Source organism: Cephus cinctus, unplaced genomic scaffold (genome assembly GCF_000341935.2).
Source record: "Cephus cinctus unplaced genomic scaffold, Ccin1 Ccin1_scaffold0338, whole genome shotgun sequence".
Classification (NCBI taxonomy): Eukaryota; Metazoa; Arthropoda; class Insecta; order Hymenoptera; family Cephidae; genus Cephus; species Cephus cinctus.
This window is the reverse complement of record NW_014333032.1, coordinates 1-23,487: the sequence shown is the minus strand read 5'-3', so window position 1 is coordinate 23,487 and position 23,487 is coordinate 1. Positions and strand designations below refer to the sequence as shown.

Genomic DNA, 23,487 nt, shown 5'->3' with positions numbered 1-23,487 from the left:
TGCGCACGTGGTAAGATGTGAAGTCTTATGACAGGAACTGCAAGTGAACCAATGAAACATCATGCATAAACTTATGCCATCACTAGACGCTTATGTAATATACAAAAGACTAATCACCATGTACATCTGAAAAAAATCAAAATAAGTAAATCTAGACCAATAAAGCCAGTCAAATAAGAAGTCCTTAGAATCTCTCTTAAACCACTATAAAAATCCATTTACCACAGACTCCATTCCTCATTAATAGGGAGTATAAATTTAAATCAATTACCAATCATATAACAAAGTAGTTTAACGAATGATTCACATACATTCTAAATCTATTACATAATATTTTGTAGAACAACGAACCTACCAGATGCTTGCACGTTAAATAGAAGTGTCACGAGGAACAATAGTGTTCTCCATCAAATTAATATTCTTTCAAATATTCTATAAAAGATGATATAAATATAAAATAAATATACTACCAGTCTAACACAGTTTATGCTATCATAAATAAGAACTTTATGGTAAACTATATAATATGATCACGTCAGAATTCGCAGTGAATCCTAGAGTCTTTATGTAGAGCAGTACAAGGCAAGCAGTGCTGCTGGCTCTAGTTTGGAAACCACTGCTCAACGGCGGTGAGGGTAGTGGGAGGCGCCCGAACAAGTTCAGCGCGGGTATCGATTCAGTCTCGCTGAAACCACCCCCGTTGTCGAGCCATTGCCTCGTCGTATACCCAGTGCTCCGTTCACGTTTTAGTTCACTTCTTGGACAGAAATGCTCTCCTTACGAGTCAATAAATATACAGTGGCTTATTGCAAATATAATAAATAAAAATGTATAAAATATATCTATAAAATATTATTTGGTGAATCTTCTTCACATCGATCCTGAAAACGACTCTACGAGATGTTCGAACGTTCCTGAGAACGCCGCTAGCTTTCGCGGTATTGATTTGCTTTGTAAGGTGATTTTTAAACAGCCGCACATCACACTCCATTGCTCGCTCTTCAATATATTGTGGAATAAGTGTTCCTCGCAGAAGAGTATCACTACGTGCTGCTTCATATATCACTACAAGAATTTTTCAAATTAATAACAGCTCTTGACATATACATCACATGCCAGAGAAACAGAGAGATAATATATAATTCAATGGGAATAAATTGTCAGGATATTTTGTCCATAATCTCTTGTTCGTCACCATTTGAAATCGTGTTTCACGTTCTTGATATATATAATCCGGTGTTGAATAATTTATCATCGCTGGATAATTAGTCTTTAGATATATGAAAAGATCCTTTCTGGTTAAATTCATATCTGAAGGATATAAATGTATATCTGGAACTGAGAAGGTGCATCCGACACCGTAAAAATAAAATATGTCGAAATTAAATAACAAGCATACAAATGTCAGCTCTTCTTGACTACAAGTCGACCTAGTCGGAAGGGAACGATTTAAATAAAAAGTGGACCTTGAGAAATGTCTTCGATATCCGCCCAAGGAGTCGTTGAGAGAGCCAGTGCAGAATTGACGAAAAGGATCAACGTTTTGGGATTTCGCGGATCCTCGAAGCATCATGGTTCGTATATAAAGCTTCAGCTTACTGATATATATCCCATTTCTTTGCTTGAGTGATATTAACACATGCTAATCTCATCCCTAGTAAGAACAAATCGATTCTTATCGTTACGATATATGAATTAATAATTCACACCTTTTAGCCCTCTATAAATGTATTCTACAACGTGCATTTCACCTATATTGACAATCACTGGAATTGTAACTGCAGTGGGATCAATATAATATCGTTCGATACTTGACTGAATTATAGAGACAGAACAGCACATTGTTTATCAAAGTATTCTTCTCACGTTGTCAGTACCGAAGGATAAACTTGAAAAACTCGTCCTTGTATTAGAGAATTATGTGACTACTTATGTGCCTGTTTGAGAGGCTTTGAATCAGATCCAGGCACAGGTCGAAATTGGACGCATGCCAGAAACTATCCATCCAGGATAAAATCAAGAATAAGAAAATAAATTTTCCTTTTGGAAATCAATTAACAGTTTATACTTTGAGTTTACTCATTGTGCATACTTATTCTAGGATATTAATGCTACGTATTGTATATTTTTTCTACAATCTTAGAATATCCCCAATATTATTGTGACTCTTCTTTTTCTTCACGTAGGCGGCGGAAAGACGAGCGTTATGGAACGAGTTACAAATGTCTTTTGCGGAGGAGGAGGTGGCGCAAATACAAATCTGCAAAGTTCAAATGCGAATGCTATTCCCGAAAAGCCGAGCCGGAGTGTCCCAATGCCAAGCAATAATCCAGCTGTGGGTAACAATAAAGGATTGAACAATTGTACCAGCAATAGAACCAGAATAGGCAGGTCGAATAGGTCAAAGAATGTACCCTTAGCTAGTGGTGGTACCGGTGGATACGTACCACCCTGTACCTGGGATCAGCTTACACAGGATGATCATTTCCTTGGAAGATTCTTCCTGTTCTTTAATGCTGGGGAGAGAAAAATTCTTGCACAGGTATATAAATACGAAGTAAATTTGTAAGCCTATTGACATTCGAAGCTCGTACTAAGCTCTTGTCACATAATTTTTTCTTTTACAGGTTTGCTCAAGATGGAGGGACGTTCTTTACGCTAGACCAAGACTATGGGCCGGTCTTGTGCCAGTAGTCAGATGCCGGGAAGCACGTGCAATGGCTTCAAGTTCCAGGGCACGTCTTTATGCCAGTCTAGTGAGAAGAGGTTTTCACTCTTTGGTACTACTTGGTGCTGCTGATGAAGATGCTCTTGAATTGACACACAGCTTCCCATTAGCGCAACGACACGTGCACTCCTTGTCGTTACGTTGCTGTGCTGTTACTGACAGAGGATTGGAAGCATTGCTTGATCATCTTCAGGTAACCTTTAGGAAATTTATAAGGATGTAGATCATTATTATATTCTGGCAAGTATCTGAAGGGAATAATTATGTATGTAGGCATTGTTCGAGCTCGAGTTGGCAGGCTGTAATGAGATAACTGAAGCTGGTCTCTGGGCTTGTCTCACTCCCAGGATAGTCTCGTTATCCTTATCCGACTGTATTAACGTTGCTGATGAAGCTGTTGGTGCTGTTGCTCAACTGTTACCCAGCCTCTATGAATTTTCGCTGCAAGCTTATCACGTTACGGACGCAGCTCTTGGATACTTCAGTCCTAAACAAAGCGGATCCTTGAGCATTCTTAGGCTGCAGAGCTGTTGGGAACTCACGAATCATGGAGTGGTCAATATAGGTAAGATTTAGTCAAAGTAATATTTGGTAATATTGAGGTTAATTTTCTAGGATGTAAATTTACATGTTTAATATGCATAGTCATATGAAATGTACAAACTAGGTATACGAAATTAGACTTCATATACCTTGTATTGGAACCCTAATAACTTAGAATAATTAGTCTCGAATTCAATCCCTGTATATTGAAATTGACGTACATAACATGTATATTAAAATAATGTCCTCTGTAAGGGTAACAGTAATCCCTAAACTTTTTTATATTTTTAATATAATTTGGTTGAAAGTTAACAAAGGTGCCTTTAATAATTAAAACAATTTATTGAAAATTCTTTTCATTGTAGTTATAAAAATTACCCAGATTATGGACGTGTCAAACATTTTGTGTGCCCGGTAAACTAAAAAATACATTTTATCCAATTCTCCAAATATTTTTATTTAACAAATCGCGCCTTCTTTATTGGTGTTATAGTTAGTAATAATAAAAATTAAATCAAAATTGTTTACATCTTTGACACCTATGCGAATAGCCTAACGAAATTTAATATATTGGAGTACTTTAATTTTCAAATTTGGCTTCCAGATTATCAAAATTTACCCACTGCAGACTAAATTTAAATTAAATTCTTAAATTATATTTTCCAATTTATTTTTTTTTAAACCACCTATTGCGTGAGTTTAATATACCACAGCCAACTGATTTTTGAATTCTATTTTCGAATATTCGCCCGATTATAGTGTAAATTTAATATACTTGTGTATATAATTATTAGAAAAATATTTCATTCTTTTTTATATGCCGGTAACGTTATATTCTTGCGTACTAGTATATGAAAATTCATATACGTTTTATCATTATCAAACATAAATTTTTAACAGTATACTTATCATCGAGTAAAGACAATGAATCTCTAGAGTGTCACGTCATAATACTTGAAGATCGTGGAAATTTACGAGTCTTGTAACTGTTAGTATCTTGGCACAGAGCCAAAATCCTTTCAGAGAAAAGACATTTTTCCTTTTTTTTTTTCTTTCGAAATCAAAATCAAATTCTTGATAGAATCAGTAAACAATCAATATTTATACATGCTACTTCTGACAAGAATTTTCAAAAAAAACTTTATTCAATATCCTAATTATTGTATCATAAATATAACTGTTTACTTGTTCAGATAACTGAATTAGTGATGAGAACTTGGAGAATATTATTGTCATTACAAAATCAAAATATAAGATATTTCTCCTTCTGCGAGTACGTCGAACACTGTTAATCCTAATATTCTTTACACTTTCAAGTGTCCAGAGTTTCACCTTCCTCCACTATTTGGTTTACAAGTATCGTTATGTCGTGGCAACGTAATTATCACATTTTTAACTCGTGCACCATTAATAGAACCTCGGTCGTGGATCGCAGAAAACAGTTCTACACACAGAAACGTCCAGGCGTTGATTAGAACACATGACGCAAGCCTTGTCATCTTATTTGTTTTTATGATGGTTCTCTAGCCCGAAGATCAAATACAATTACTTAAGAAACATGTAGTTCTTTAGCAACTTTAACAAGTAGCAAAAGATATCAGAGGGCAATGGTTGAACATGAGATGATCATAACTTCAAATTAAGTTCTGATCTTTTTCTCAAGATGTTAATTGCAAGTGACGTCGTAACGGCAAACAACGAGTCTCTCTCATACGTATACATGCTGTGGAGTAAATTTAGAATTAAGGAAGAGGGCTTTATTTAGATTTCAAGCTTTCACCAGCAACCCCCTGCTCAGGTTGTTAGTTAACAGTGCAGTCAATTTGAGGACAACGGCCTGCCTCCTTGTTATTTATATCACCTCCTGCTTGTAGAGATTGATAATCAATACCTATATAGTGTGGTTAGTCAGTCGCTTCGGAAATATAAAAAAAAATAAACCATTACTTAAGTTCCTAATACCTAAAATAGCTTTTTGTATTTTTAAGGAATTTTTTTAGTATGATAAAGGTATTGATATAAATGAATTTCGGTTTTCAGTGCATTCTTTGCCCAACTTGACAGTGCTTTCACTGTCTGGCTGTAGCAAAGTAACAGACGATGGTGTCGAGTTGATAGCAGAGAATCTGCCAAGACTTCGCTCATTGGATCTGAGCTGGTGTCCCAGGATAACAGATGCAGCCTTGGAATATATTGCCTGTGATTTGAATCATTTGGAAGAGCTTACATTGGACAGGTAAGAGGGATAGCTTTCTCGACAATAATAATGCTTAGGAAAATAGTGAAAATTTTATTTGACTAGACTATATAAAATATCACTTCGTTGTGCTTAAGTTAAGCAAAAGTTAAAGTAACTTTGAAATAGTACTCTTAGTCTCCTATGAATCACCTCGACGGAATAAGTCTAGACTACGGAAAAGTTTACGTATTTATTAATAAACACATTCCAGACAAGGTTAGCTTATTCACAGTCTATTAATATTCGCGTTTAATATTTAAAATAAAGTATGTAAAATCGTGGGGAAGAGATTCGCGACGATCACTTACGAATTTGCAAAATTCAAATCCAAATTAATTGTGTCAGGTCAGTGGGACCAACTAGATCCTCTCGTTTACGTAGTAAGATGAATGTAAAAAATGCTGCCAAGTGTTCCACTTTAAGAGCAGTAGTTACCTAACATTTCGTATTTGCACTGAGGAAATGTCAGAATGCGGATAGTTTTATCGGATGGCGTAATTCGTTGGCGCCAATTGAGTCTTTGCCATGTTTGCCAAACGAGCCTGACAGCTTTTGCCGGATATTCGCTTAAGCGTCTCATCCTGTATACTGAAAATATACTGTACTTCTCTTTATATTATATGCAATGTCACTTAAATAGTTTTCCTTGCAGGTGCGTCCATGTTACTGACATCGGTGTAGGTTATATATCCACAATGGGTTCCCTAAGCGCTTTATTCCTACGCTGGTGTTCGCAGCTGAGAGACTTTGGACTTCAGCATCTATGCGGAATGAGATCACTTCAAGTGCTTTCGGTAGCAGGTAAGAGTTATAATAATATATACTAATTTCATATAAACTATAGTATACATTAAGTCAACCTGTACTTATATAAAGCTATTTACAGGTTGCCCATTGTTAACAAGCAGTGGATTATCCAGCTTAATACAATTGCGTCATCTACACGAGCTAGAATTAACCAACTGTCCAGGAACATCTCGTGAACTCTTTGATTATCTACGCGAACACCTACCAAGATGCCTGATCATAGAGTGAAGTATCATCGTGTAATAAAATTCTGAGTGTTCTCTACGTTTTATTATATCGACTACGTTCAAGAGATTGGCGGCACTCGTTATCAGAAGCTGCGCCTCTCGTAGTATATGGACCGAAACGAGATGCTGCAGTCTTTAAGTATTTTAAAGACTTCACGCTAAGCAATATGCAGGAAAGTGAGAGTTTAGCTATAGAGGAATCTGAACGAGATTATTACGAGTACAGATGAATAACATGGGGTTACTCAACTGCCTTCTGCTGGTATAATTCGGTCATATATATCATTTTAATCACTCGGAGGATCCTATCGTTCTTAGTTGTGGTTGTCCGTACTGGTATACATAAGATTACAGTCTAGAACATTTTTTAATACTGATGCTGCAGGGGTGTAGCAGCCATTGCTCTGTTTTTAAAAGCGAGACTTACAATTTTGCTCATTATCACTGACCACAATATAACGTCGAACCGAATTTCGTTTTTTATGTTGAAATCTCACGTCGCTACTATTATCTTAAAAATTGTATTAGTTATGTTAAGTTATGTTTCTACAGTTAAGACAAAATAGAAGAGGCATTGAAAGGCTTTATGCGTTGCTTCTCCAAAGATTCTGTATAGTACAAGAAATAATGATGGGATAAGTTGAGTAAGATGATGATCAAAATGATCTCCTGATGCATGTTGAATTATAATGTATTGATTTTGTAGATTTAAAGTGCGACGTGACGCACGACAGGACCGGCAGTTATAACTGTGATAAATTTCTATTGTAGTTTGTTTTGTTTCATTTTCATGGATGATAAAAGAGTTTAGATCATCGCATTGCCAACTCTTACCTTTGGTCTGCTACTTATAATTAACGAAAGTTACCAGAGCTAGTCACGTTGCTTTAGACGAGCTACCTAGCGGGCACAATGTTAATAAAAACATTCCAAATCGTGTTATACAATACTCTACTTCTAGGAATCTATTCTCTAAGTCAGTGATTCGATAAAACGTGTCTTGTGAGATGAAATTTCAAAAGGAAAAGAAAAAGGAAGAATGAAAGGTCAGGAGATCTGCATCAATTCACTGTAACGCGTAGGAATAACTTCACATCCTACCTTCTTAGTGTTCTTTAAATTTAAGATTTTCTCCCTCGCTGAGTTTGAAAATTTTTTTCATTAGCTAACGACGTATAGTAATATATATTCTTAAAATATTTTGTGTGAATGAGATTGTTGATAATTTTAATTAAATTATTGTAAGTCCCACGGTCGTCATTGACGTTATGGATGTATCGAAAGGTATATATATGATTAATCATTCAGACCCATTCATAAACATCCTTCGCTATTGACGATACGTAATTTTATTCAACGCATGTCAAGCCGCTGTTAGAACGTAGGGAAGTATAATTTTTACAAGTGAATATATTTTCCGTCAACTTATGTCTTTAAGATGAAATAAGCCGCGAGCGAGGACTTTGTATATATTGTACAAAAAAAGTATAAATTCAATTACTAATCAAAAATACAGACTCGACATCGTTTCGAATAATTGCGTCACTTTATTGTGGCTCTTTACTAATAGGGTAACTAGTGTTAAGAATAAATAACTACAGAAGCCAGAACAAGATACGATATACAGTCAAATAAAAATATTGTCCAAAATTTACAGTTTTGTCCTCCTTGAACACTTGTTCTTGTCTGCTTTGTTCCTCTAACAAAATAATTCCCACTTCATTTTGTTTTTGCTATGTATTTTCCCACCATGTTAAAAGACCTAATCCTGGTTCATCAATGGCACCCTAAGAATTAATTATAATTAATGAAAAATTGTTCTGTATTGTACAGAATAAAATATACAATTCGATACTCACACTCAATGTGTACGGTAAAGTATTTTTTACTTCTGGTTTCTCAACAGAATCACTTGTAGTAGCAGGACCAGATGGTAGTGTTTCGGTAAATGTTTCACTAACTACCCTAAATCTGATAATCTCTCCTAAATAATATAAAACAATGATCATTAATTAATAACAATTCATTAAAATGAATTTCAATATAAAATTTTAAAGCATTACCTGCATCCATGAAAAGATCATGTTTTTCTCCATCTCCTGTATCATACTCCCAAACCCATGCTTGTTCCGTCTGATCAAATCTTGATGGATGTTGAAGTTTATGTGGAGGTATAACAATATCTTCAAAAAATCCCAATGTAACTGAAAACATATAGAAAGAATAAATTAGAACCATTTTAAATAGATGTATACATTAACAGGAAAATAGAAAAAATACCATGAACACCATCGACACTACAACTTCTTATTCTACCAATAAGAATTTCTTCCATAAAAGGGCGGAAAACGATAAATCTGAAGATGACTTTCGTATGTGAAGAACCATCTCCAGGAAAAATATATGATTCCTCAATGTTTGTAATATCATGTAAAGCGATACACAATCCTACATTCAAGTAAACCTAAAATTGACGATTATTATGAGTCCTATATTTAATGTTAGTCAAAACGAATAAAATACCTTGTTGGCCAATTTCCTATTCAGCTCATCAGTAATTGCATCATTTAGTTTACATTTAAACTTCCAGGGAGGAATTCTCACTGTATCTTTTAATTCAGCAAGCACAAACATCGCATTTACACATACGCTCTTTGTACACACTTCCAGCTGCTTTCAGGGTGTAGGTAACGAAAGAACAAACCTAGATGTTTACGCCGACGAAATTGTGATTTTAACACCAACCAAGACTGTGTGTGCAATGACCATGCCAGGTTTCCGTAGAATAGTGCCGAAATTGCATAAGAAACTCAATTTCCCTTGGTAGCTCTCACTGAACTATATTGAACATGGAACGTAGTAAAATCACGGCCGAGAGTTTGGCCGTATTTTTAGAGTTCAGTGACTCTAACCATATTGGAATCAGTATGGTAGTTTGGGGGCCGCGTAGAGAGAGATAACAAGGACACAAGTCTGTGTAGCAGCCTGTCTCTGAAAAAGTTTAGATAAAGCTCTGCGCACGGGGAGGACTAAGCCATCACAACGTGAAATAGTGGCACATCTATTTTATTTCAAAGACTGATAGGGTAAACGGCCCAGCTAAAGATCGCTGAGAAGCGGCCGTGTTGGATTTTTGCTATTTATTCACGCGTGATATAGCCAAACTGAAAACTAAAGGTTTCAATACGAACGTTAAAGCCCTCCGAATGAGATTCACCTATTATACAAGTGAAGCAATTAAGGTTTATTAATAACATTTTTGTTTTAATAGCGCTTGTCTGCTACTGGGGTTTCTTACACTCGAGAAACACCCATGACGTAGTTTGTGATCCCTGCGTGTACTCGATTTATGACCCCCTTGGCGCAATGTATGGCGCCCGAGCAATTTATGACGCTTGCGCGTATCAACTTTATGACACTTCCGAATATCCCCATGCAAACGAGTGTCAACACACCTTTCTACCTCGTGCATTAATTGCTGACCACCAAATGTTTTAATTAGACTACCAATCATCGGCTAGCGTTCTTGCATTGATTAATTCTTTCGAAGGGAGAATCTGTTCAGAAATATCTGTTTTATCGACCGTAAATGTGTGTTCCTACACCCATATCCAGTCAATGCTGGATACTGCAATCGTTTCTTTAATTTTTTACGAAAACTAACGACTACCAAACATTTTAATTATGATATTCGTTACCACCAAACGATTACGCATTGATTGAGCACCTGGAAAACTTAATTCGTTGAAAAAAAAAATTTCGGCTGACTTCACGGTCAAATTTTTATTATTTGATTATAAAAGAATGACTGATCACCAAATGTTTTTATTAGGCCACCAATGACCAACAAACGACCACCAATCGATTTGGGGTGCGTTCCACTTAACGCTCGCAACGATCGCAACACCCTCTGTCTCGTTCCACTTAAGGCCGCGGTCGCTGTGAGCAGTCCCTGAAACGTCTCGATGACGTCATCATTGGCGACCGCGATGCGATCGCTTCGCCCACATCAAACATGTGGGTCCTTGAGGTCGTTTGATGTTTTTGTGCGCCATTTTCAATTCAAATTTATGATGGAGACTGAAAAAATAACGCTGTACGATTCTGAGAGGGACAAATAGATATATTTCGTTCCTTTAATCGTTAATCACTGTTTTATTTTCAAATGTTTAGTTTATTTCTACAGATATTAATTACCTAGATATTATTAATGGAGATTAATATTATCAGAGGATAATCTCAACTATTAGGGTGTTGTCAGTTTAAGTTTGTTATTTTAATTCTTAAACAATATTTTTTAGTTCTTTCCTTTTGTATATAAATACAGAACATTTTAAAAATCGAGTTTTGGTTTTTTTTTTCATGATTAATGATTCCTGTATAATGGGTCGTCATCTGAGCTTGATGAAATCTCAGAAACATAATTCCGTTCACACATTAGCCTTATACACATATTCTCTACAACACCAGCCATCTTTGTAACGTTCACAAGTCCGATAAATCGTTCCACTTAAGTTTTCGACCACGACGTCCACAACAATCCACAAGCTAGTGGAACACAAAATCTTACGGTCGTGGACGCGAGCATTGCGAGCGTTAAGTGGAACGCACCCTTGGTATGATAAAAATTTAAAAAGTTAAAATTGCCCGGCTAACTTCACTGACGTACGGCGTGTTCCGATATACACTGGCAGTACTGCCAGTACTGCAGATTTCATTCCGATATTGGAGTACAGTGCACTGCGGCAGTGCCTAGTAACTTTAATGACGTCATAAGTTTCTCCCATTTTTTCACTGTAAGCGCCTGAGCTCCCATAGGTAAGGTAGTCCCAGTGGTCCCCCACTCCCTACAATAATAGGCGGGAAAAATGGTGAAGGTAACTTTAATTGACGGCGAAACAAACGTTTTGTACGAAATATGTGTAACACCAGAACAATCATTATGTGCACAAAATGGTAAATGATAGCTTTTTGATCATCTTATTTTTTTCTCTTTTGTTTTGGTGCAAATAATCATATTTTTGGTATCGCCTCCCTTTGTTTTATTTGTACAATTCACCAGTTACTGAAAAACGTTCCAATATTATTCCCAACCAGTTATAAACACTGGCGCTAACGAAAATGGAATGCTTCAACAGTATACTTCAATGACGTCACATATTGCAGTGCTCACAGGGTATATTGGAACACGCCGCGGGTTACCTCCGAATACTGGCGTACAGATTCCAATATGGATAGAGTTCAGTGGACCGATGAATTTAGGTGGCGCATCTATGTCAGTATTACTTCATGACTTGTTTGTGCAGCCACAAAAAAATATGGCGACGTGGGAAAGTGGAAAATTTAACGCTGATGGAAACGATGTCGGAATTGACGGAAATTTTGATAATATCCTCGTGACACACGATTTACAGGACTGTCTGGATGACAGTCTCGACCTTTCCAGTTTTGGAATAGTATACGAGCAAACGCAAACTGTCAGTAATGGAAAGTTCGACGAGGAAGACTCGCTCTACACCGAAAGGCTTACCGATGACAGTACGGGGTAAGACTGGATTTTCATTGTAATTCTAGTATATTTTTTAACAATTATTGTATTGTTTTAAAAGTATCTTATGACCACATGTCAAAACAATAGACTGCCAGTTATAATTGTGTAGATCGTTCAAGATATTCAGTGTATTTTGTGCCTCTTCCCTTATAAGGGCATTACGATTTTTGAAACTAGAGCTTTTGTTAATTTGATTATAGGTTGTAATATTTTGCAATTATGACGGTATCATTATATGAAGAACCTCTAAGTCCGTAAATGAATGCATGTTATAAATAATAATAGTATGTTAATTTCTTGGCATGTTTTCTACACTGTGTAAACATCTCTTAAGTTTTTTGAAGTATTGTATTAATTTTATGTACTCTGATAATGGTATAAGGAGAAATTATATAGCTTTTTAAAATTATTGTAAGTTTCAATAAGATGGTATCATAATTACTTGTGCTGTCCCTCTGTAAATAATTGGAGTGCTTATCACTCAGGTTTGTTTGATTTACCAAAATGATCTATTCTGATAGCTCCTTCGAATATAAGGATTTTTATATTAGTGTTCTTTAATTGAAAATTTTAGTCTTTTTATTTTGAGTTTGAACAAACAAGAAGAACTGACATGCCAAGTTACCTTGTTACTGGTTAGACATGGTTGAGAAATAAGTGGAATTACAGTTAAATAATTATTATACCAAACCATTTTGACCAATCAAAAACGTGGAACTGCTTCGAGGGCCCTCCGCTAAGGTGGCGCGCCGAAACCAGAGAAAAGTTGAGACCACCAAAAACAGGCTCATTGGCAATCTCCCTACTCATCTCTGCAAGTATTCTCCGACTCAAATATCCACTCGATGGCGCGACGATCGCGCTGGGATGTCAGTCAGAACTCGAACACGCCAGGCCACGCCAGTGGGCGGTCTGAAAAAGGGAGAGTATCGTATATTGCGTCTATCTCTTTCGCACTTTCAGACGGAGTATTATACTAAAAGCCTTGGTGACTGTGTGGCAGTGGGCGGTCTGAAAAAGGGAGAGTATCGTATATTGCGTCTATCTCTTTCGCACTTTCAGACGGAGTATTATACTAAAAGCCATGGTGACTGTGTGGCTATGTGTGGTGCGAGTGAGGTAGCGCCATTGGCAATCGTGTTTGTACGAGAGAGAAAGATAGAACCCAGTGAGACTTCGGTATTACGTTAAGATGCCGTGTTTTCACACGGCATATTAAAATTGAAAATAAATAAGGACTAAAGGAAATTGTGATGTAGCAAACAGACCTTTCCACATTCGTAAAAAAATTGATATTATAATTATTACTCATAGTTACGAACTATTCAATTGCTTTAATTGTGTATTGAAATATTTTTTATATTAAAACATAAAAAATAAAAAAAATTAATGATTTTTATAATTATATTTGATTAATAATAAAGTGTAGAATTCACAAAAATATAAAACAGTTTTTGTAACGAAAAAATAAAAGTAACATACGAGGGTCTCGAACCTGGGATCATCGCGTTTGCAGTCGACTGTGCTATGAGTGAGATCGCATCATATCCCCAGTGTATTAAGACTATGAGAGTACGAGAGACGGAGCGAGAGTGAGATCGCATCATATCCCCAGTGTATTAAGACTATGAGAGACGGAGCGAGAGTGAAATCCCCACCACGGATTAGAGGAGGTGGAGCGCAAGAGTGAGACCGCATCATATCCCCAAGGCATTACAGCTGTAGGAGAACGAGAGATAGGATAGAATAAAAGGCGGAGCCTGTTCTTTTTCTGGTATCTAGAGTATTTTACGCGCGTCGGTGATATATTGGTGTACCACACAGAGCCAGCGGTGCTGCCAGCGCCTCTACCCATTGGGGATAGGAACTAACCCCTATCCCCAACAAAATCGAGCTTCAAGAGGGCCATAAGAAATACACTTCTATGTACGTCTGAATTCGTTGTCACAGGGTATATCGGAACACGCCGGTAGTAAATTAAAGTAGATTAAAAAATGGGATTTCTTGCTTGACAGTTGTTTGAATGTGGGGAAAAATAATCGCAGGCGTAATAAGATTAGTGATGTCCTTTCCGAGAGATGAAAATTCTCAAACAATTGAGAGAAAATGCATTGAATTTGAGGATTTCTTTAGATTTACTCTTACTTTGAGATCTTTCGATAAACAATACTCTTGTATATACTTGGCTAGATTAGCAGCTTTAAAGGAAATTGTTATAGAGAGAGCAAACTCGAAATGGGGTATGTATCTTGAATATTCAGACAGAATTGAATTATGTCTGAAATTTAAATAGAATGGATATAATATACTTCACAGGGCAAGTCCATGTGTTACAACTTACTCAACTTGCTACAGAAGATATGTTTGATAATCGTTGTATTCTAATTGGGACACTGTATAAGCACCAAGAACTTAAACCATCAATTTTACGTGAACTTAGTGAAGAGCTTCAAATTGCTGCTTCACCACCAAGTTCTTATTATTACTCTGACAAAGATTATGTATATTTGGAAGATGAAATGATGCGAGTAAAGCTCACAGGAAATTATGTAAATACAAAAGACTTGGTTACAGGATTAGTTTGTGCTGTACTTGGTCATGCAATGCAAAATGGGTCATTTTGGGTAAATAATTCTTTACCATAGATGATTTCTTTTTAAAAATAAGTGAAAAGAATTAATTTTTATCTCAGGTAGAAGATTATTGTTTTCCAGGATGCTGTCCAAAAGTATCTACTTCGAATTTGACAACAAAAATAAATGGAAAGTTATTGCTAGTGTCAGGTTTGGATTTTGTAAATTATGCACAGAGTATGGCATTCAAGCTACTAGTCGAATATATGACCGGAACGGCTGGTAATAGGGAAACGCAAGAAGAGGAAGCATCTATCGTGCGAGTGATAATTGCTGGTACAATAAATTAAATATAACATTCATAGCATCAAACTGCTATGAAAATAAGAGCTTATAATTATACAGGAAACAGCATTCGCAGCTCGGCTGAAATCCATATGAGTAAAGGCCATGCCAGAAATAAAGCTCAAGACTTAATGGTAGCCAATGAGACCTCAATTGCAGTAAACCGATTTGATTCCTTTCTTAATCAAATTGTACAATGTTGTTGTGTAACATTAATGCCAGGACAATATGATCCAACATGTCATAGTATGCCTCAACAACCTATACACCCATGTATGTTGCCTAAATCTTCAAGGTATTCTATCTCAACATACATCGGAATAAAAAGAGATACTTAACTGTAACCTAAATAAATGAACTACATAATGCAGATATAAAAGTTTACATGGAGCCACAAATCCTTGGATTGGAAGAATTGGTAACAGAATTGTATCTGGCTCCAGTGGACAACCTATTGAAGATATAATGAAAGTTGTTGGCATATCCAAAGTTTGTCCATTAATTTGGTTAGAAAGAACTTTAGATTGGAGAAATTATGCACCTACTGCACCAGATACTCTTCCAGCCTATCCATATTTTGACAAAGATCCGTTTGTCATGCAAGAATGCCCTGACATATATTTTGTTAGCAACATGGAAAAGTATGAAAGTAAATTGTACAAAGGTAAGAATAAATAGTGTACAGTGATATAATAAATAATAATCTTTGATATTACAAAATTTAGGACAAGAGGGACAGACGGTACGTTTAATCTGTGTCCCAGAATTTTCGAAAACTCACACGGCCATTCTAGTTGATTTACAGTCCTTGGATACAAGGCCCATCTCATTCGGCGGAATAAGTTAATCAATATCAATAATACCTATTTCATTAAAATTTTATCTGCTGGCAACTTTATAGCCTTAACAAGGAATTCATTATGATTTATGATTAGATTAGCTATTGCTGTATATAGTTAATTTTTAAATTTGCGGTCCTGAAGCATTTTTGCAGGCTAGTATTTCAAAACAATAATTAGTTTTATAATTTTTTAAATATATAATTTATTATTCATTCTAATTATAATATGTATATATAGATATATTAAATATATTATTTCTTGCAGTTGCATATTTTGGTGTTTTTTAACTTTTAACGGTCACCTGGGGTCACAGGGATTTCAACCTAACGTATGACTCTTATGGAAAGTACTCAAGTGTGACCGTTAAAGGTTAACTTTAATCTCGGTATACGCATCTTCCTAAGCTTCTCTATGAGACCTTACAAAGCAAATAAAAATTTCTCACTAAATGCGCTTCCGTTGCACTCTTTCAGACAATTAATTTACAAAATCAACTAAGTTCAATCGTCATGATATATTAATAAAAAGCACGTATGCTCTATTGTAAGAGGTCCTATTATGTCTATTATATCTTTGTTTCGTTTGATATTGGAAGAGATATCATAAACTTACTTGGACCAAGAATTTTACAGTTTCGCATGTGGAGTTGAACTTACATATGTCATATATGTTCTAATATCGACCATTATGGACAATGGCCTGTTATCACTCTTATCAATATCCTTGCATTGTAATTCGTCATATAGACTTGACAATCAATATAGGTGCATCTATATCATTATCTATCTAAAAATAACCTTTGATTAATTTAATATACATTATAGTGTCTATACTTATTTGATACAAATTAATACTGCCCGTATCAATCTTTGGCACCATTCAAATGCTAATGAATGAAAAAGCTGAATGTTTTTCGAATTAATGAATCGTCAGCTAATAAAATAGATATACAAGAATAATAAATGACGAATAACTAGCCACAAGTTATCCGACATTCTATCTTTTTACCTTTTATCGATTGATAAGATTATAATTAATGGCATTTGTGCGAATACGCTCTCGCTTTTATCACTATAGTCGATGAGGAAATTTAAAATAAATATCAATTTTAAATCTACCTGGCATTCACTCAAGAACTTATCATAGTATATGTAGTTGACATTAAAGAGCTCTAGAACTCTTGAGTAGCTGCCTGATTCGCAAGACAATCTACCCATCGTTAGAATTATCTTTCAAAGTTCCGCGCATTGATTAGAATGGTCACCCCATAGGGTATTAATTTCGTTGCTCTCGTAAAAACTTCTTGTTTCCGGACTAGATGATCTCGAGGAGGTCGGTGTATTTATACTGAGACAAACATTTGTCTGATCAGAAGATTCCTCCTGCGAATTTTGTTGTAATTGTTGACTAGCTGACTGTTCCTCGGTTCGCATCGCGCAGATAACATCCGTCAAGGCGACTATATAATTTTTAGCCAGGGTCAAGGTCTCGATTTTTGACAGCCTCCTTTCTTTGCTTACGTGCGGTATTACTTCTCGTAGTGACTATAATCGATATTAAATATATAATATAACGAAGATAAATAATTATTATGATTTAATCTGATTGATGCACAAAAATTGATTAATAACTCACTTGAAAGGCATCGTTTAAACTATGCATTCTCATTCGTTCCCTTTCATTACTCTCCAATCTTCTAAGGGTCCTTTCACGAGGCGTCGTTGCACGACAAGACTTTGAACTTTTTGTATTATGTCTTTCGGTACGTCTCGATGTTCGACGTGCTGATCTGCCACCCTGAGAGTTTCCACGAGACGTCCACTCTTCTCCAACGCTATCTTCATTTGCAAGCTCGGACCTCATTGTGATAATTTACTAAACTGAAACATTTGATGTATTGCTGTGTTCTATAAAAAAGACTCAGGAGAGTTAGAAATATTATATAATTAATTATTTTATTATTCTTCTATTTTGTTTTGAGTATAGAACAAAATATTTTCAAAGTATATTATTTAAGTCAATGGGACTTGTGCTATTACATTAAAATGATCAAGTTCCTCCAATTGACGTGGTATGAAATGATTCGTACAGTAAGTATTGTTTGTCTGTAAAATCATGATTGATAATTACTTACAATAATCAACTGTTAATATCGTCTGATAATTTAATTTCCTGATGAGTGGAAAGTTTACAAGCTTGTGTCAATGCGGAAGAGATGCCGTAAAGATAGAATGCTTGCTCCGGATGCTTTTTCCAGCTGTTATACAGATGGAAACTGCGCTGATTTTACCATTCACTATGTTACATGTTGCACCGACAGCTTCCGCACAAAATTTGAACTTTTTCGTCCGGACCGCGAATACTTGTTGAGCCGCGTTGGAGCGACGACTGACGTCGCGACGCCGGGGTGCGGTCGGCGCCGCCTTTCACCCCACAAAATTACTATGTACACCCAGTGTCCAATATCCATCAATCGCAAATGTTACTAGCAATCTTCAAGAAAATAAGACTTATTAAAACCATAATAAGTTTATAAAATAAATGATTAATATAGATTTTTAACGTTTCAATAAAAATTAATTCCTTAACTCACTACAACAACTATTTACAAGAATCATATCTTATAAATATATTATTGAATGTGAGTACAAAATGGAATTGCATTCGCAGAAATAATTGATATAATTTTAATTATGAAGAAGTACGATCCAACTGCGTGTGATGCATTTAAATTCATTCTAAATCTGATATATAATAATAGTCTGAATAAGTTGAAATCAAATTCTTCATCCAGTATAAAAGTATTCTATATATCTTGAACACCGGGTATGCATGAGAGCACACGGGGTTGTTCAATGCGCGCGAGTCGGCTACAGGTGGGCGTATGACGTAATTCGCCCACGCGGCAGACCCTTCTATCTATCCATTATCGCTCCAATACAGACCCTCCAGCAGGCTTGTTAAAATGTATAGATCTCTTCTTAGCTGTATATATACATATTATCCACACGTATAGAATGTGGCGTTTTATTTAAGGAGGTGGCTCTTGCGTAGGCGTTTCAAACACCCTTTTACTGCACCATCATATTCAAACTATACTGAAGCTCCTGAACAGAGATGAACAAGGATTCGTAATTCCTTCTTTGCAATGAAACTTTTAATCTGTATATTTTTATGGTCGATAAGGATTCAAATTGGATCTTTAAACAATTTAATTATTTGGGGTTATATATTTGATTTTAATTATTACCCAAACTTATTTACATAATTCTTGATCTTGTTGTACATGTTCACATCCAGACATCACAAAATGTCCAAAAGTCGTCTTTAAGACGTCTAATAGCACAAAAGTTGTCTTTAAGACATCTTAAAGATGACTTTTGAACACGTGTGTTGTCTGGGCAATATTATTTTTGAGAGTGACTTGCTACTTTCCATCCTTGCATTTCCCACAACAGGCATCAGTTTGCTTTTCCAATTCTGATGGCTTGTGATTAGGTGTCCAGGGTCCTAAGCTTGCGGCTGAATAAAAATCCATTGGGTAGGGTTTCTCATTGTCAAGAATTGCTAAATTTACAGCTACAGCACCTTCGTAAGGTGATAGTAGAGGTTTGTCAAAGGCTGTACCCCAGTCTATACTTAGTCTTGGACATGCTACCTATAAAAGTAAAGAATTATTGTTTCTTATAATTAATGAATTCCCTAGTAATAAATATTGCCAGAATAAATTATTAATATATACTTGAATAAAAGCATCAATATCTTCAAAGAGTCTAATTTTATCCGGAAATATCTCTGACAGCAGAATGACTATATCATCCTTTCCCAATGATTTTATTTTGCTTTGTAGAGTTTTCAACACATTTGGATTTCCTTGTCGTCCAAGTGTACCAAGTATTAGACCGAATTTATTAGCGTTTCGTGCACGATCAATGGCGTTTTTTCTAGTCGACTTCATGGTGTCATGATCATAGAATTCTTCAGTTAATTTCTTTTCATAAGGATCATAGCGAAATGCGCGTAACTTTGGGTTTGCTATCATAGCAGCCTCTAAGTGAAAGCGTCCATCGCCTAAATAAATTACAGCATCTGCACATCGAATTTGTGGTGCTGTACAGCCTAAAACCTTTAGACCATTGATAAATCATTATGTATTTGAAAGTAGGCATAGTTTCTTTAGAATTGATTGTACAAACCTCTCCAGGACTTAAAGGTTTACTTTGTGGAACTGTAGCTTCGTAGCCAGCCTTTCTCATTTCACTTGCAACTGACTGCAAAGTAGCTGCAAACTGTATGGTACTGACCAGTGCTATTTTTGTGGTAATGGACAAAGCAGCTTGTATTGATTCTATGCAATGTGCAGCATCAATTCTAATGTCTACAAATATATATAATACTCTAATACCAACAGTTTGATCTATTGGAATTAAGCACGAATGTCCATAATGAACCAGAAGATCGACATTCAAGGCTTTTGCTGTGAAGTCATCTATACAGCAAGCACCTAAAAAAGAGATTATTGTAAACATTGCTTTTAGTGCATATGGCTAGTATACTGCTTTTACCGTATGTCACATCTCCCATAATGACACTATCTGCACCAGTAAAATCTTCAATAATATCAGCAATTGTTGTGGCATACATCAAGAGACCTTCAGGCATTTGTAAAGCCACTCTTTTAGCCTTCGTCTCTTTTATTCTCCAAACTGTCTTATGTATTTCAAAATTATAATTAGAGGGTAAAGCTGCAATTGCAGCATTGAGTACAGGATCATTTAAAAGTTCTTGTGGCACTTTGTTTACCCTAACGGGAGCCTTAAAAACCTTTCTAACTGGTTTTGCTTTAACAATAACAACCGAAGCATTTGGATCAGTCATTTTTTTCTAGTATTTCAAATACAAATTTATTATGTATCTGCAAACAAAAACTTGTATTATGTTTATAGGTTATGCACAATATAGTAAATAAATAAGATATTTGACTAAAGAAAGAATGTTTTTGTATTTCTATTGTTGTTTTTTGAAGCTTGCATATATTTTTTTTCCTTATACTATTAATGCTTTTTTCTATTAAAAAACGAATACAGATGATATAACTGAATATACTTACCAGTTATCTATTCACATACATACATATATGGCTTCTTCGTGAAACGTGTTGTACACTTTTTAATATGGAAAGATTAATAAAAAACAGAGTTGGGTGGATGAAAAACGTCGAACATTGTACTACAGTAAGCATCAACGATGTTCTGGAGTGGGAATACAGGCCGATCGGAGCTTAGCAATGGTCCCTACTCCAAATCCGCTCATTCGCCATGCGTGTGTGTGTGCACATCTCTCTCCTCTCGCCGTGGCGCCGAAGGCACATGTCTTTGCCTTACTTATCTTTGTCTTACTTATCTCTGATGCGACTTAGGCCAACCAACTTTATTGAAGGTTTCATCGTTGAGTGTGGATAGGTATAGAGGTGCGGAGGACGTGGTGGGGGTATGTCAAGCTTATACTATAGTAAAATTTTAGTTCCAATCCGGGCGGGCAGATGGCGCCCCGAAAATCCCAATGTGGCGACCAACGAGGCAGCAGCCAATAGGAGGCAAGGACGCCCGCAGCGGTGGCGCCCTCCGGATCAGGCCCTTCGAGGACCTTCTAGTCGTCTCGCATCACTCGCATCTAGCGCACCAGCATGCCCGCCTTCCTGTACACGTTAACTAATTAATAAAGATAGTGTGTGTTTTGTATTATCTCCTGCAATAATTAATTACCTGCCTCGCCGGACACACCAAGCTATCTTGTGACGCACCCTATGATTGGGGATTTGTACTAAAAGAGACTGTAGCGCGCACGCGCAAATTGTTTCCAAGAAACAAGCACCATTTGTTCCGAGTAACATTAATAACACAAAAAACATTCTAAATAGAATTAATGATCGAGAAATTGTAGGATTTATCACGTGTATCAAAGATTATATAATAGAAACGAATTTCAGTGTTATAACTCTTATTGCTTTCTGTATATTTTCGGATTGTAGATCACATATGCAAGTGCACATAAATAAATATAAAATCATTTTCTTAAATAACTATGTGTTATTTGTTGTAGACCTTACCTCAATTTTTAAGGTAGCTTCCCATTTGTTTTTATTAATAATTTAGATATGAAGAACATACGAATGTATTTAAAGGAAAATCGTGCATATGGTTTATCTGTCAATTATGCGGTAGAGCAAATGACTTAACTACTGAAATACAAGTTTCGAAGAAAGTATAGAAATTACATGATGCTGGTCGATAGGCAAGGCATTGGGTTAGGAGGCTAGAGATCTGTGTTTCTAGACTCTTCGTCGGAATTTTTTTTTTCTTCTTCTGGACGTTATGATTTTTTTTTTTAAATACAAGATATTAAAGAGGTTGAAGCGCTTCACGCCGGTCAAATCAGTGCTCAATATTTTTCATCGTTTTTACATAGTTTTATGAATTAATTGATTGCAGTGAAGGGTGATTTGTATTATAACATGTGCCCATAACCCATAAAAACATTCAGAGCGATGAATTTACAATAATATTACCTGACCAATATTACGTAATGCATTAAATTTACAAAAACGATTACTAAAATTTAGCACTGATTTAACCGGCGTGAAGTGCTTCAATGTCTTCAAAAGTTGTACGAGCTGCACGCTGAAGGTAAAAAAAATCGAACCAAATATCAATTTTTTTTCTAATTTTATTTATTACTTTATTATAATAAGGGCATCAACAATGATAATCTACAGGCTTCCATATCACCCAAGAGGTGCCGTAATCGATGCGTTCCCATTATTTAACGTAGCGGGACCCCAGTAGGCCTATACTACGATCGAAGATAATAACGTCATAAAAATGATGCATTTAAATAATTAGTGTATAAGCAAATCACAATAACGTGAAAAAATGGTTTGACTGAAAAATCTAAATAACATGCGCTCTGTAGTAAGAAATAAATTTTGTTCATCGAAAATGAATACTAAAATTCTCGACTATAACTCTATTTAACTGGACTAATGATGTGTTGTTTATCTCGATATACCTAGGTATATTATATTGCATGCACGTACTAGGCCAGGTGCATTACTTATTTACAAATCTACATGTATGCATAAGCAAATATACTACCCACACAGCACACTATATTTCGAAACCATTACAACAATATTCCAATATTTCAATGCGACAGCAATGTTGTTGATGTTTTTATGTCAAATATTGCACAATATTTCAGGGCAATATAATAAATAAAACTTTCTGATATATTGCTGAAATCTGTGACAAGAGTCTCTAACCAGACTCGGAGTATCCGAGCGAACACTAGTTCGCTGTCGATTCTATCACCTGAGCTAGCTAGGTTACCTTTAGTATAGTAAACGAGCAAACCGTCTCGAGGAAGCGGACAAACCATCCCACTTGACCATCATATCTAGAGGTACTTCTACTCTTGTATCGAGCAAACCGTCTCGGGTAGGGAGCAAACCGTCTCCTCTGCCAGATAGAATCAATCTCTGCATTCCAGTTGAGCCGTCACTTTGATACACTTGATCATTGTGTCGTTTCCGCTACACATGCCATCCTAACTTTATCTAAGGACTTGTACAAC

The 23,487-nt window shown here is 35.9% G+C and overlaps 6 protein-coding genes across 9 annotated transcripts; 3 read left to right on the top strand and 3 right to left on the bottom strand.

The window, feature by feature from the left end:
* The first annotated feature begins 335 nt into the window (after positions 1–335).
* Positions 336–8,196, top strand: LOC107267065 (F-box/LRR-repeat protein 16). 2 transcript variants are annotated; one of them, XM_015738301.2, is made up of 7 exons: positions 336–1,574; positions 2,187–2,542; positions 2,628–2,921; positions 3,002–3,293; positions 5,312–5,507; positions 6,163–6,311; positions 6,397–8,196. In XM_015738301.2, exons 1-7 carry the CDS (start codon positions 1,475–1,477, stop codon positions 6,543–6,545), a joined length of 1,536 nt encoding a protein of 511 aa, XP_015593787.1. In that variant the 5' UTR covers positions 336–1,474; the 3' UTR covers positions 6,546–8,196. The 2 variants fall into 2 exon arrangements, with proteins under 2 accessions (XP_015593787.1, XP_015593788.1); XM_015738302.2 differs by having other exon boundaries at positions 1,717–2,542.
* LOC107267067 (DNA-directed RNA polymerase III subunit RPC8) lies at positions 8,072–10,210 on the bottom strand. Its single transcript, XM_015738304.2, has 5 exons — positions 9,068–10,210; positions 8,825–9,008; positions 8,608–8,748; positions 8,404–8,528; positions 8,072–8,331 (listed from the first exon to the last, which is right to left on the bottom strand). Exons 1-5 carry the CDS (start codon positions 9,176–9,178, stop codon positions 8,278–8,280), a joined length of 615 nt encoding a protein of 204 aa, XP_015593790.1. The 5' UTR covers positions 9,179–10,210; the 3' UTR covers positions 8,072–8,277.
* A 1,187-nt stretch (positions 10,211–11,397) lies between these two features.
* LOC112494245 lies at positions 11,398–12,111 on the top strand. The gene is made up of 2 exons (XM_025084281.1): positions 11,398–11,421; positions 11,683–12,111. The coding sequence occupies exons 1-2, from the start codon at positions 11,413–11,415 to the stop codon at positions 12,091–12,093; spliced, it is 420 nt and encodes a 139-aa protein (XP_024940049.1). The 5' UTR covers positions 11,398–11,412; the 3' UTR covers positions 12,094–12,111.
* Positions 12,112–13,970: 1,859 nt separating this feature from the next.
* Positions 13,971–16,017, top strand: LOC107267075 (DNA polymerase delta small subunit). Of its 2 annotated transcripts, none has more exons than XM_015738316.2 (6): positions 13,971–14,335; positions 14,412–14,719; positions 14,788–15,004; positions 15,074–15,308; positions 15,385–15,677; positions 15,739–16,017. In XM_015738316.2, exons 1-6 carry the CDS (start codon positions 14,119–14,121, stop codon positions 15,858–15,860), a joined length of 1,392 nt encoding a protein of 463 aa, XP_015593802.1. In that variant the 5' UTR covers positions 13,971–14,118; the 3' UTR covers positions 15,861–16,017. The 2 variants fall into 2 exon arrangements, with proteins under 2 accessions (XP_015593802.1, XP_015593803.1); XM_015738317.2 differs by having other exon boundaries at positions 14,087–14,335; positions 14,389–14,719; positions 15,739–15,973.
* A 76-nt stretch (positions 16,018–16,093) lies between these two features.
* On the bottom strand, positions 16,094–18,237 carry LOC107267077 (protein dimmed). 2 transcript variants are annotated; one of them, XM_015738320.2, is made up of 3 exons: positions 17,990–18,237; positions 17,491–17,735; positions 16,094–17,399 (listed from the first exon to the last, which is right to left on the bottom strand). In XM_015738320.2, exons 2-3 carry the CDS (start codon positions 17,716–17,718, stop codon positions 17,088–17,090), a joined length of 540 nt encoding a protein of 179 aa, XP_015593806.1. In that variant the 5' UTR covers positions 17,719–17,735; positions 17,990–18,237; the 3' UTR covers positions 16,094–17,087. The 2 variants fall into 2 exon arrangements, with proteins under 2 accessions (XP_015593806.1, XP_015593807.1); XM_015738321.2 differs by having other exon boundaries at positions 16,986–17,399; positions 17,491–17,762; positions 17,990–18,230.
* An 828-nt stretch (positions 18,238–19,065) lies between these two features.
* LOC107267076 (2-(3-amino-3-carboxypropyl)histidine synthase subunit 1) lies at positions 19,066–21,153 on the bottom strand. The gene is made up of 5 exons (XM_015738318.1): positions 20,966–21,153; positions 20,421–20,770; positions 20,052–20,359; positions 19,598–19,981; positions 19,066–19,513 (listed from the first exon to the last, which is right to left on the bottom strand). Exons 2-5 carry the CDS (start codon positions 20,731–20,733, stop codon positions 19,283–19,285), a joined length of 1,236 nt encoding a protein of 411 aa, XP_015593804.1. The 5' UTR covers positions 20,734–20,770; positions 20,966–21,153; the 3' UTR covers positions 19,066–19,282.
* Between the last annotated feature and the right edge of the window lie 2,334 nt (positions 21,154–23,487).

Coding starts and splice junctions, on each gene's coding strand:
- LOC107267065 (XM_015738301.2), top strand. CDS start 1,475: ATGTCTTCGATATCCGCCCAAGGAGTCGTTGAGAGAGCCAGTGCAGAA. Junction 1,575..2,186: donor CGGATCCTCGAAGCATCATG/GTTCGTATATAA, acceptor TTCTTCACGTAG/GCGGCGGAAAGACGAGCGTT. Junction 2,543..2,627: donor AGAGAAAAATTCTTGCACAG/GTATATAAATAC, acceptor TTTCTTTTACAG/GTTTGCTCAAGATGGAGGGA.
- LOC107267067 (XM_015738304.2), bottom strand. CDS start 9,178: ATGTTTGTGCTTGCTGAATTAAAAGATACAGTGAGAATTCCTCCCTGG. Junction 8,529..8,607: donor TGATCTTTTCATGGATGCAG/GTAATGCTTTAA, acceptor TATATTATTTAG/GAGAGATTATCAGATTTAGG. Junction 8,332..8,403: donor CTTTACCGTACACATTGAGT/GTGAGTATCGAA, acceptor ATTAATTCTTAG/GGTGCCATTGATGAACCAGG.
- LOC107267075 (XM_015738316.2), top strand. CDS start 14,119: ATGTGGGGAAAAATAATCGCAGGCGTAATAAGATTAGTGATGTCCTTT. Junction 14,336..14,411: donor GAGAGCAAACTCGAAATGGG/GTATGTATCTTG, acceptor TATACTTCACAG/GGCAAGTCCATGTGTTACAA. Junction 15,678..15,738: donor TGAAAGTAAATTGTACAAAG/GTAAGAATAAAT, acceptor TACAAAATTTAG/GACAAGAGGGACAGACGGTA.
- LOC107267077 (XM_015738320.2), bottom strand. CDS start 17,718: ATGAGGTCCGAGCTTGCAAATGAAGATAGCGTTGGAGAAGAGTGGACG. Junction 17,400..17,490: donor GTTTAAACGATGCCTTTCAA/GTGAGTTATTAA, acceptor TATCGATTATAG/TCACTACGAGAAGTAATACC.
- LOC107267076 (XM_015738318.1), bottom strand. CDS start 20,733: ATGACTGATCCAAATGCTTCGGTTGTTATTGTTAAAGCAAAACCAGTT. Junction 19,982..20,051: donor AACCTTTAAGTCCTGGAGAG/GTTTGTACAATC, acceptor AATGGTCTAAAG/GTTTTAGGCTGTACAGCACC. Junction 19,514..19,597: donor ATATTGATGCTTTTATTCAA/GTATATATTAAT, acceptor TTACTTTTATAG/GTAGCATGTCCAAGACTAAG.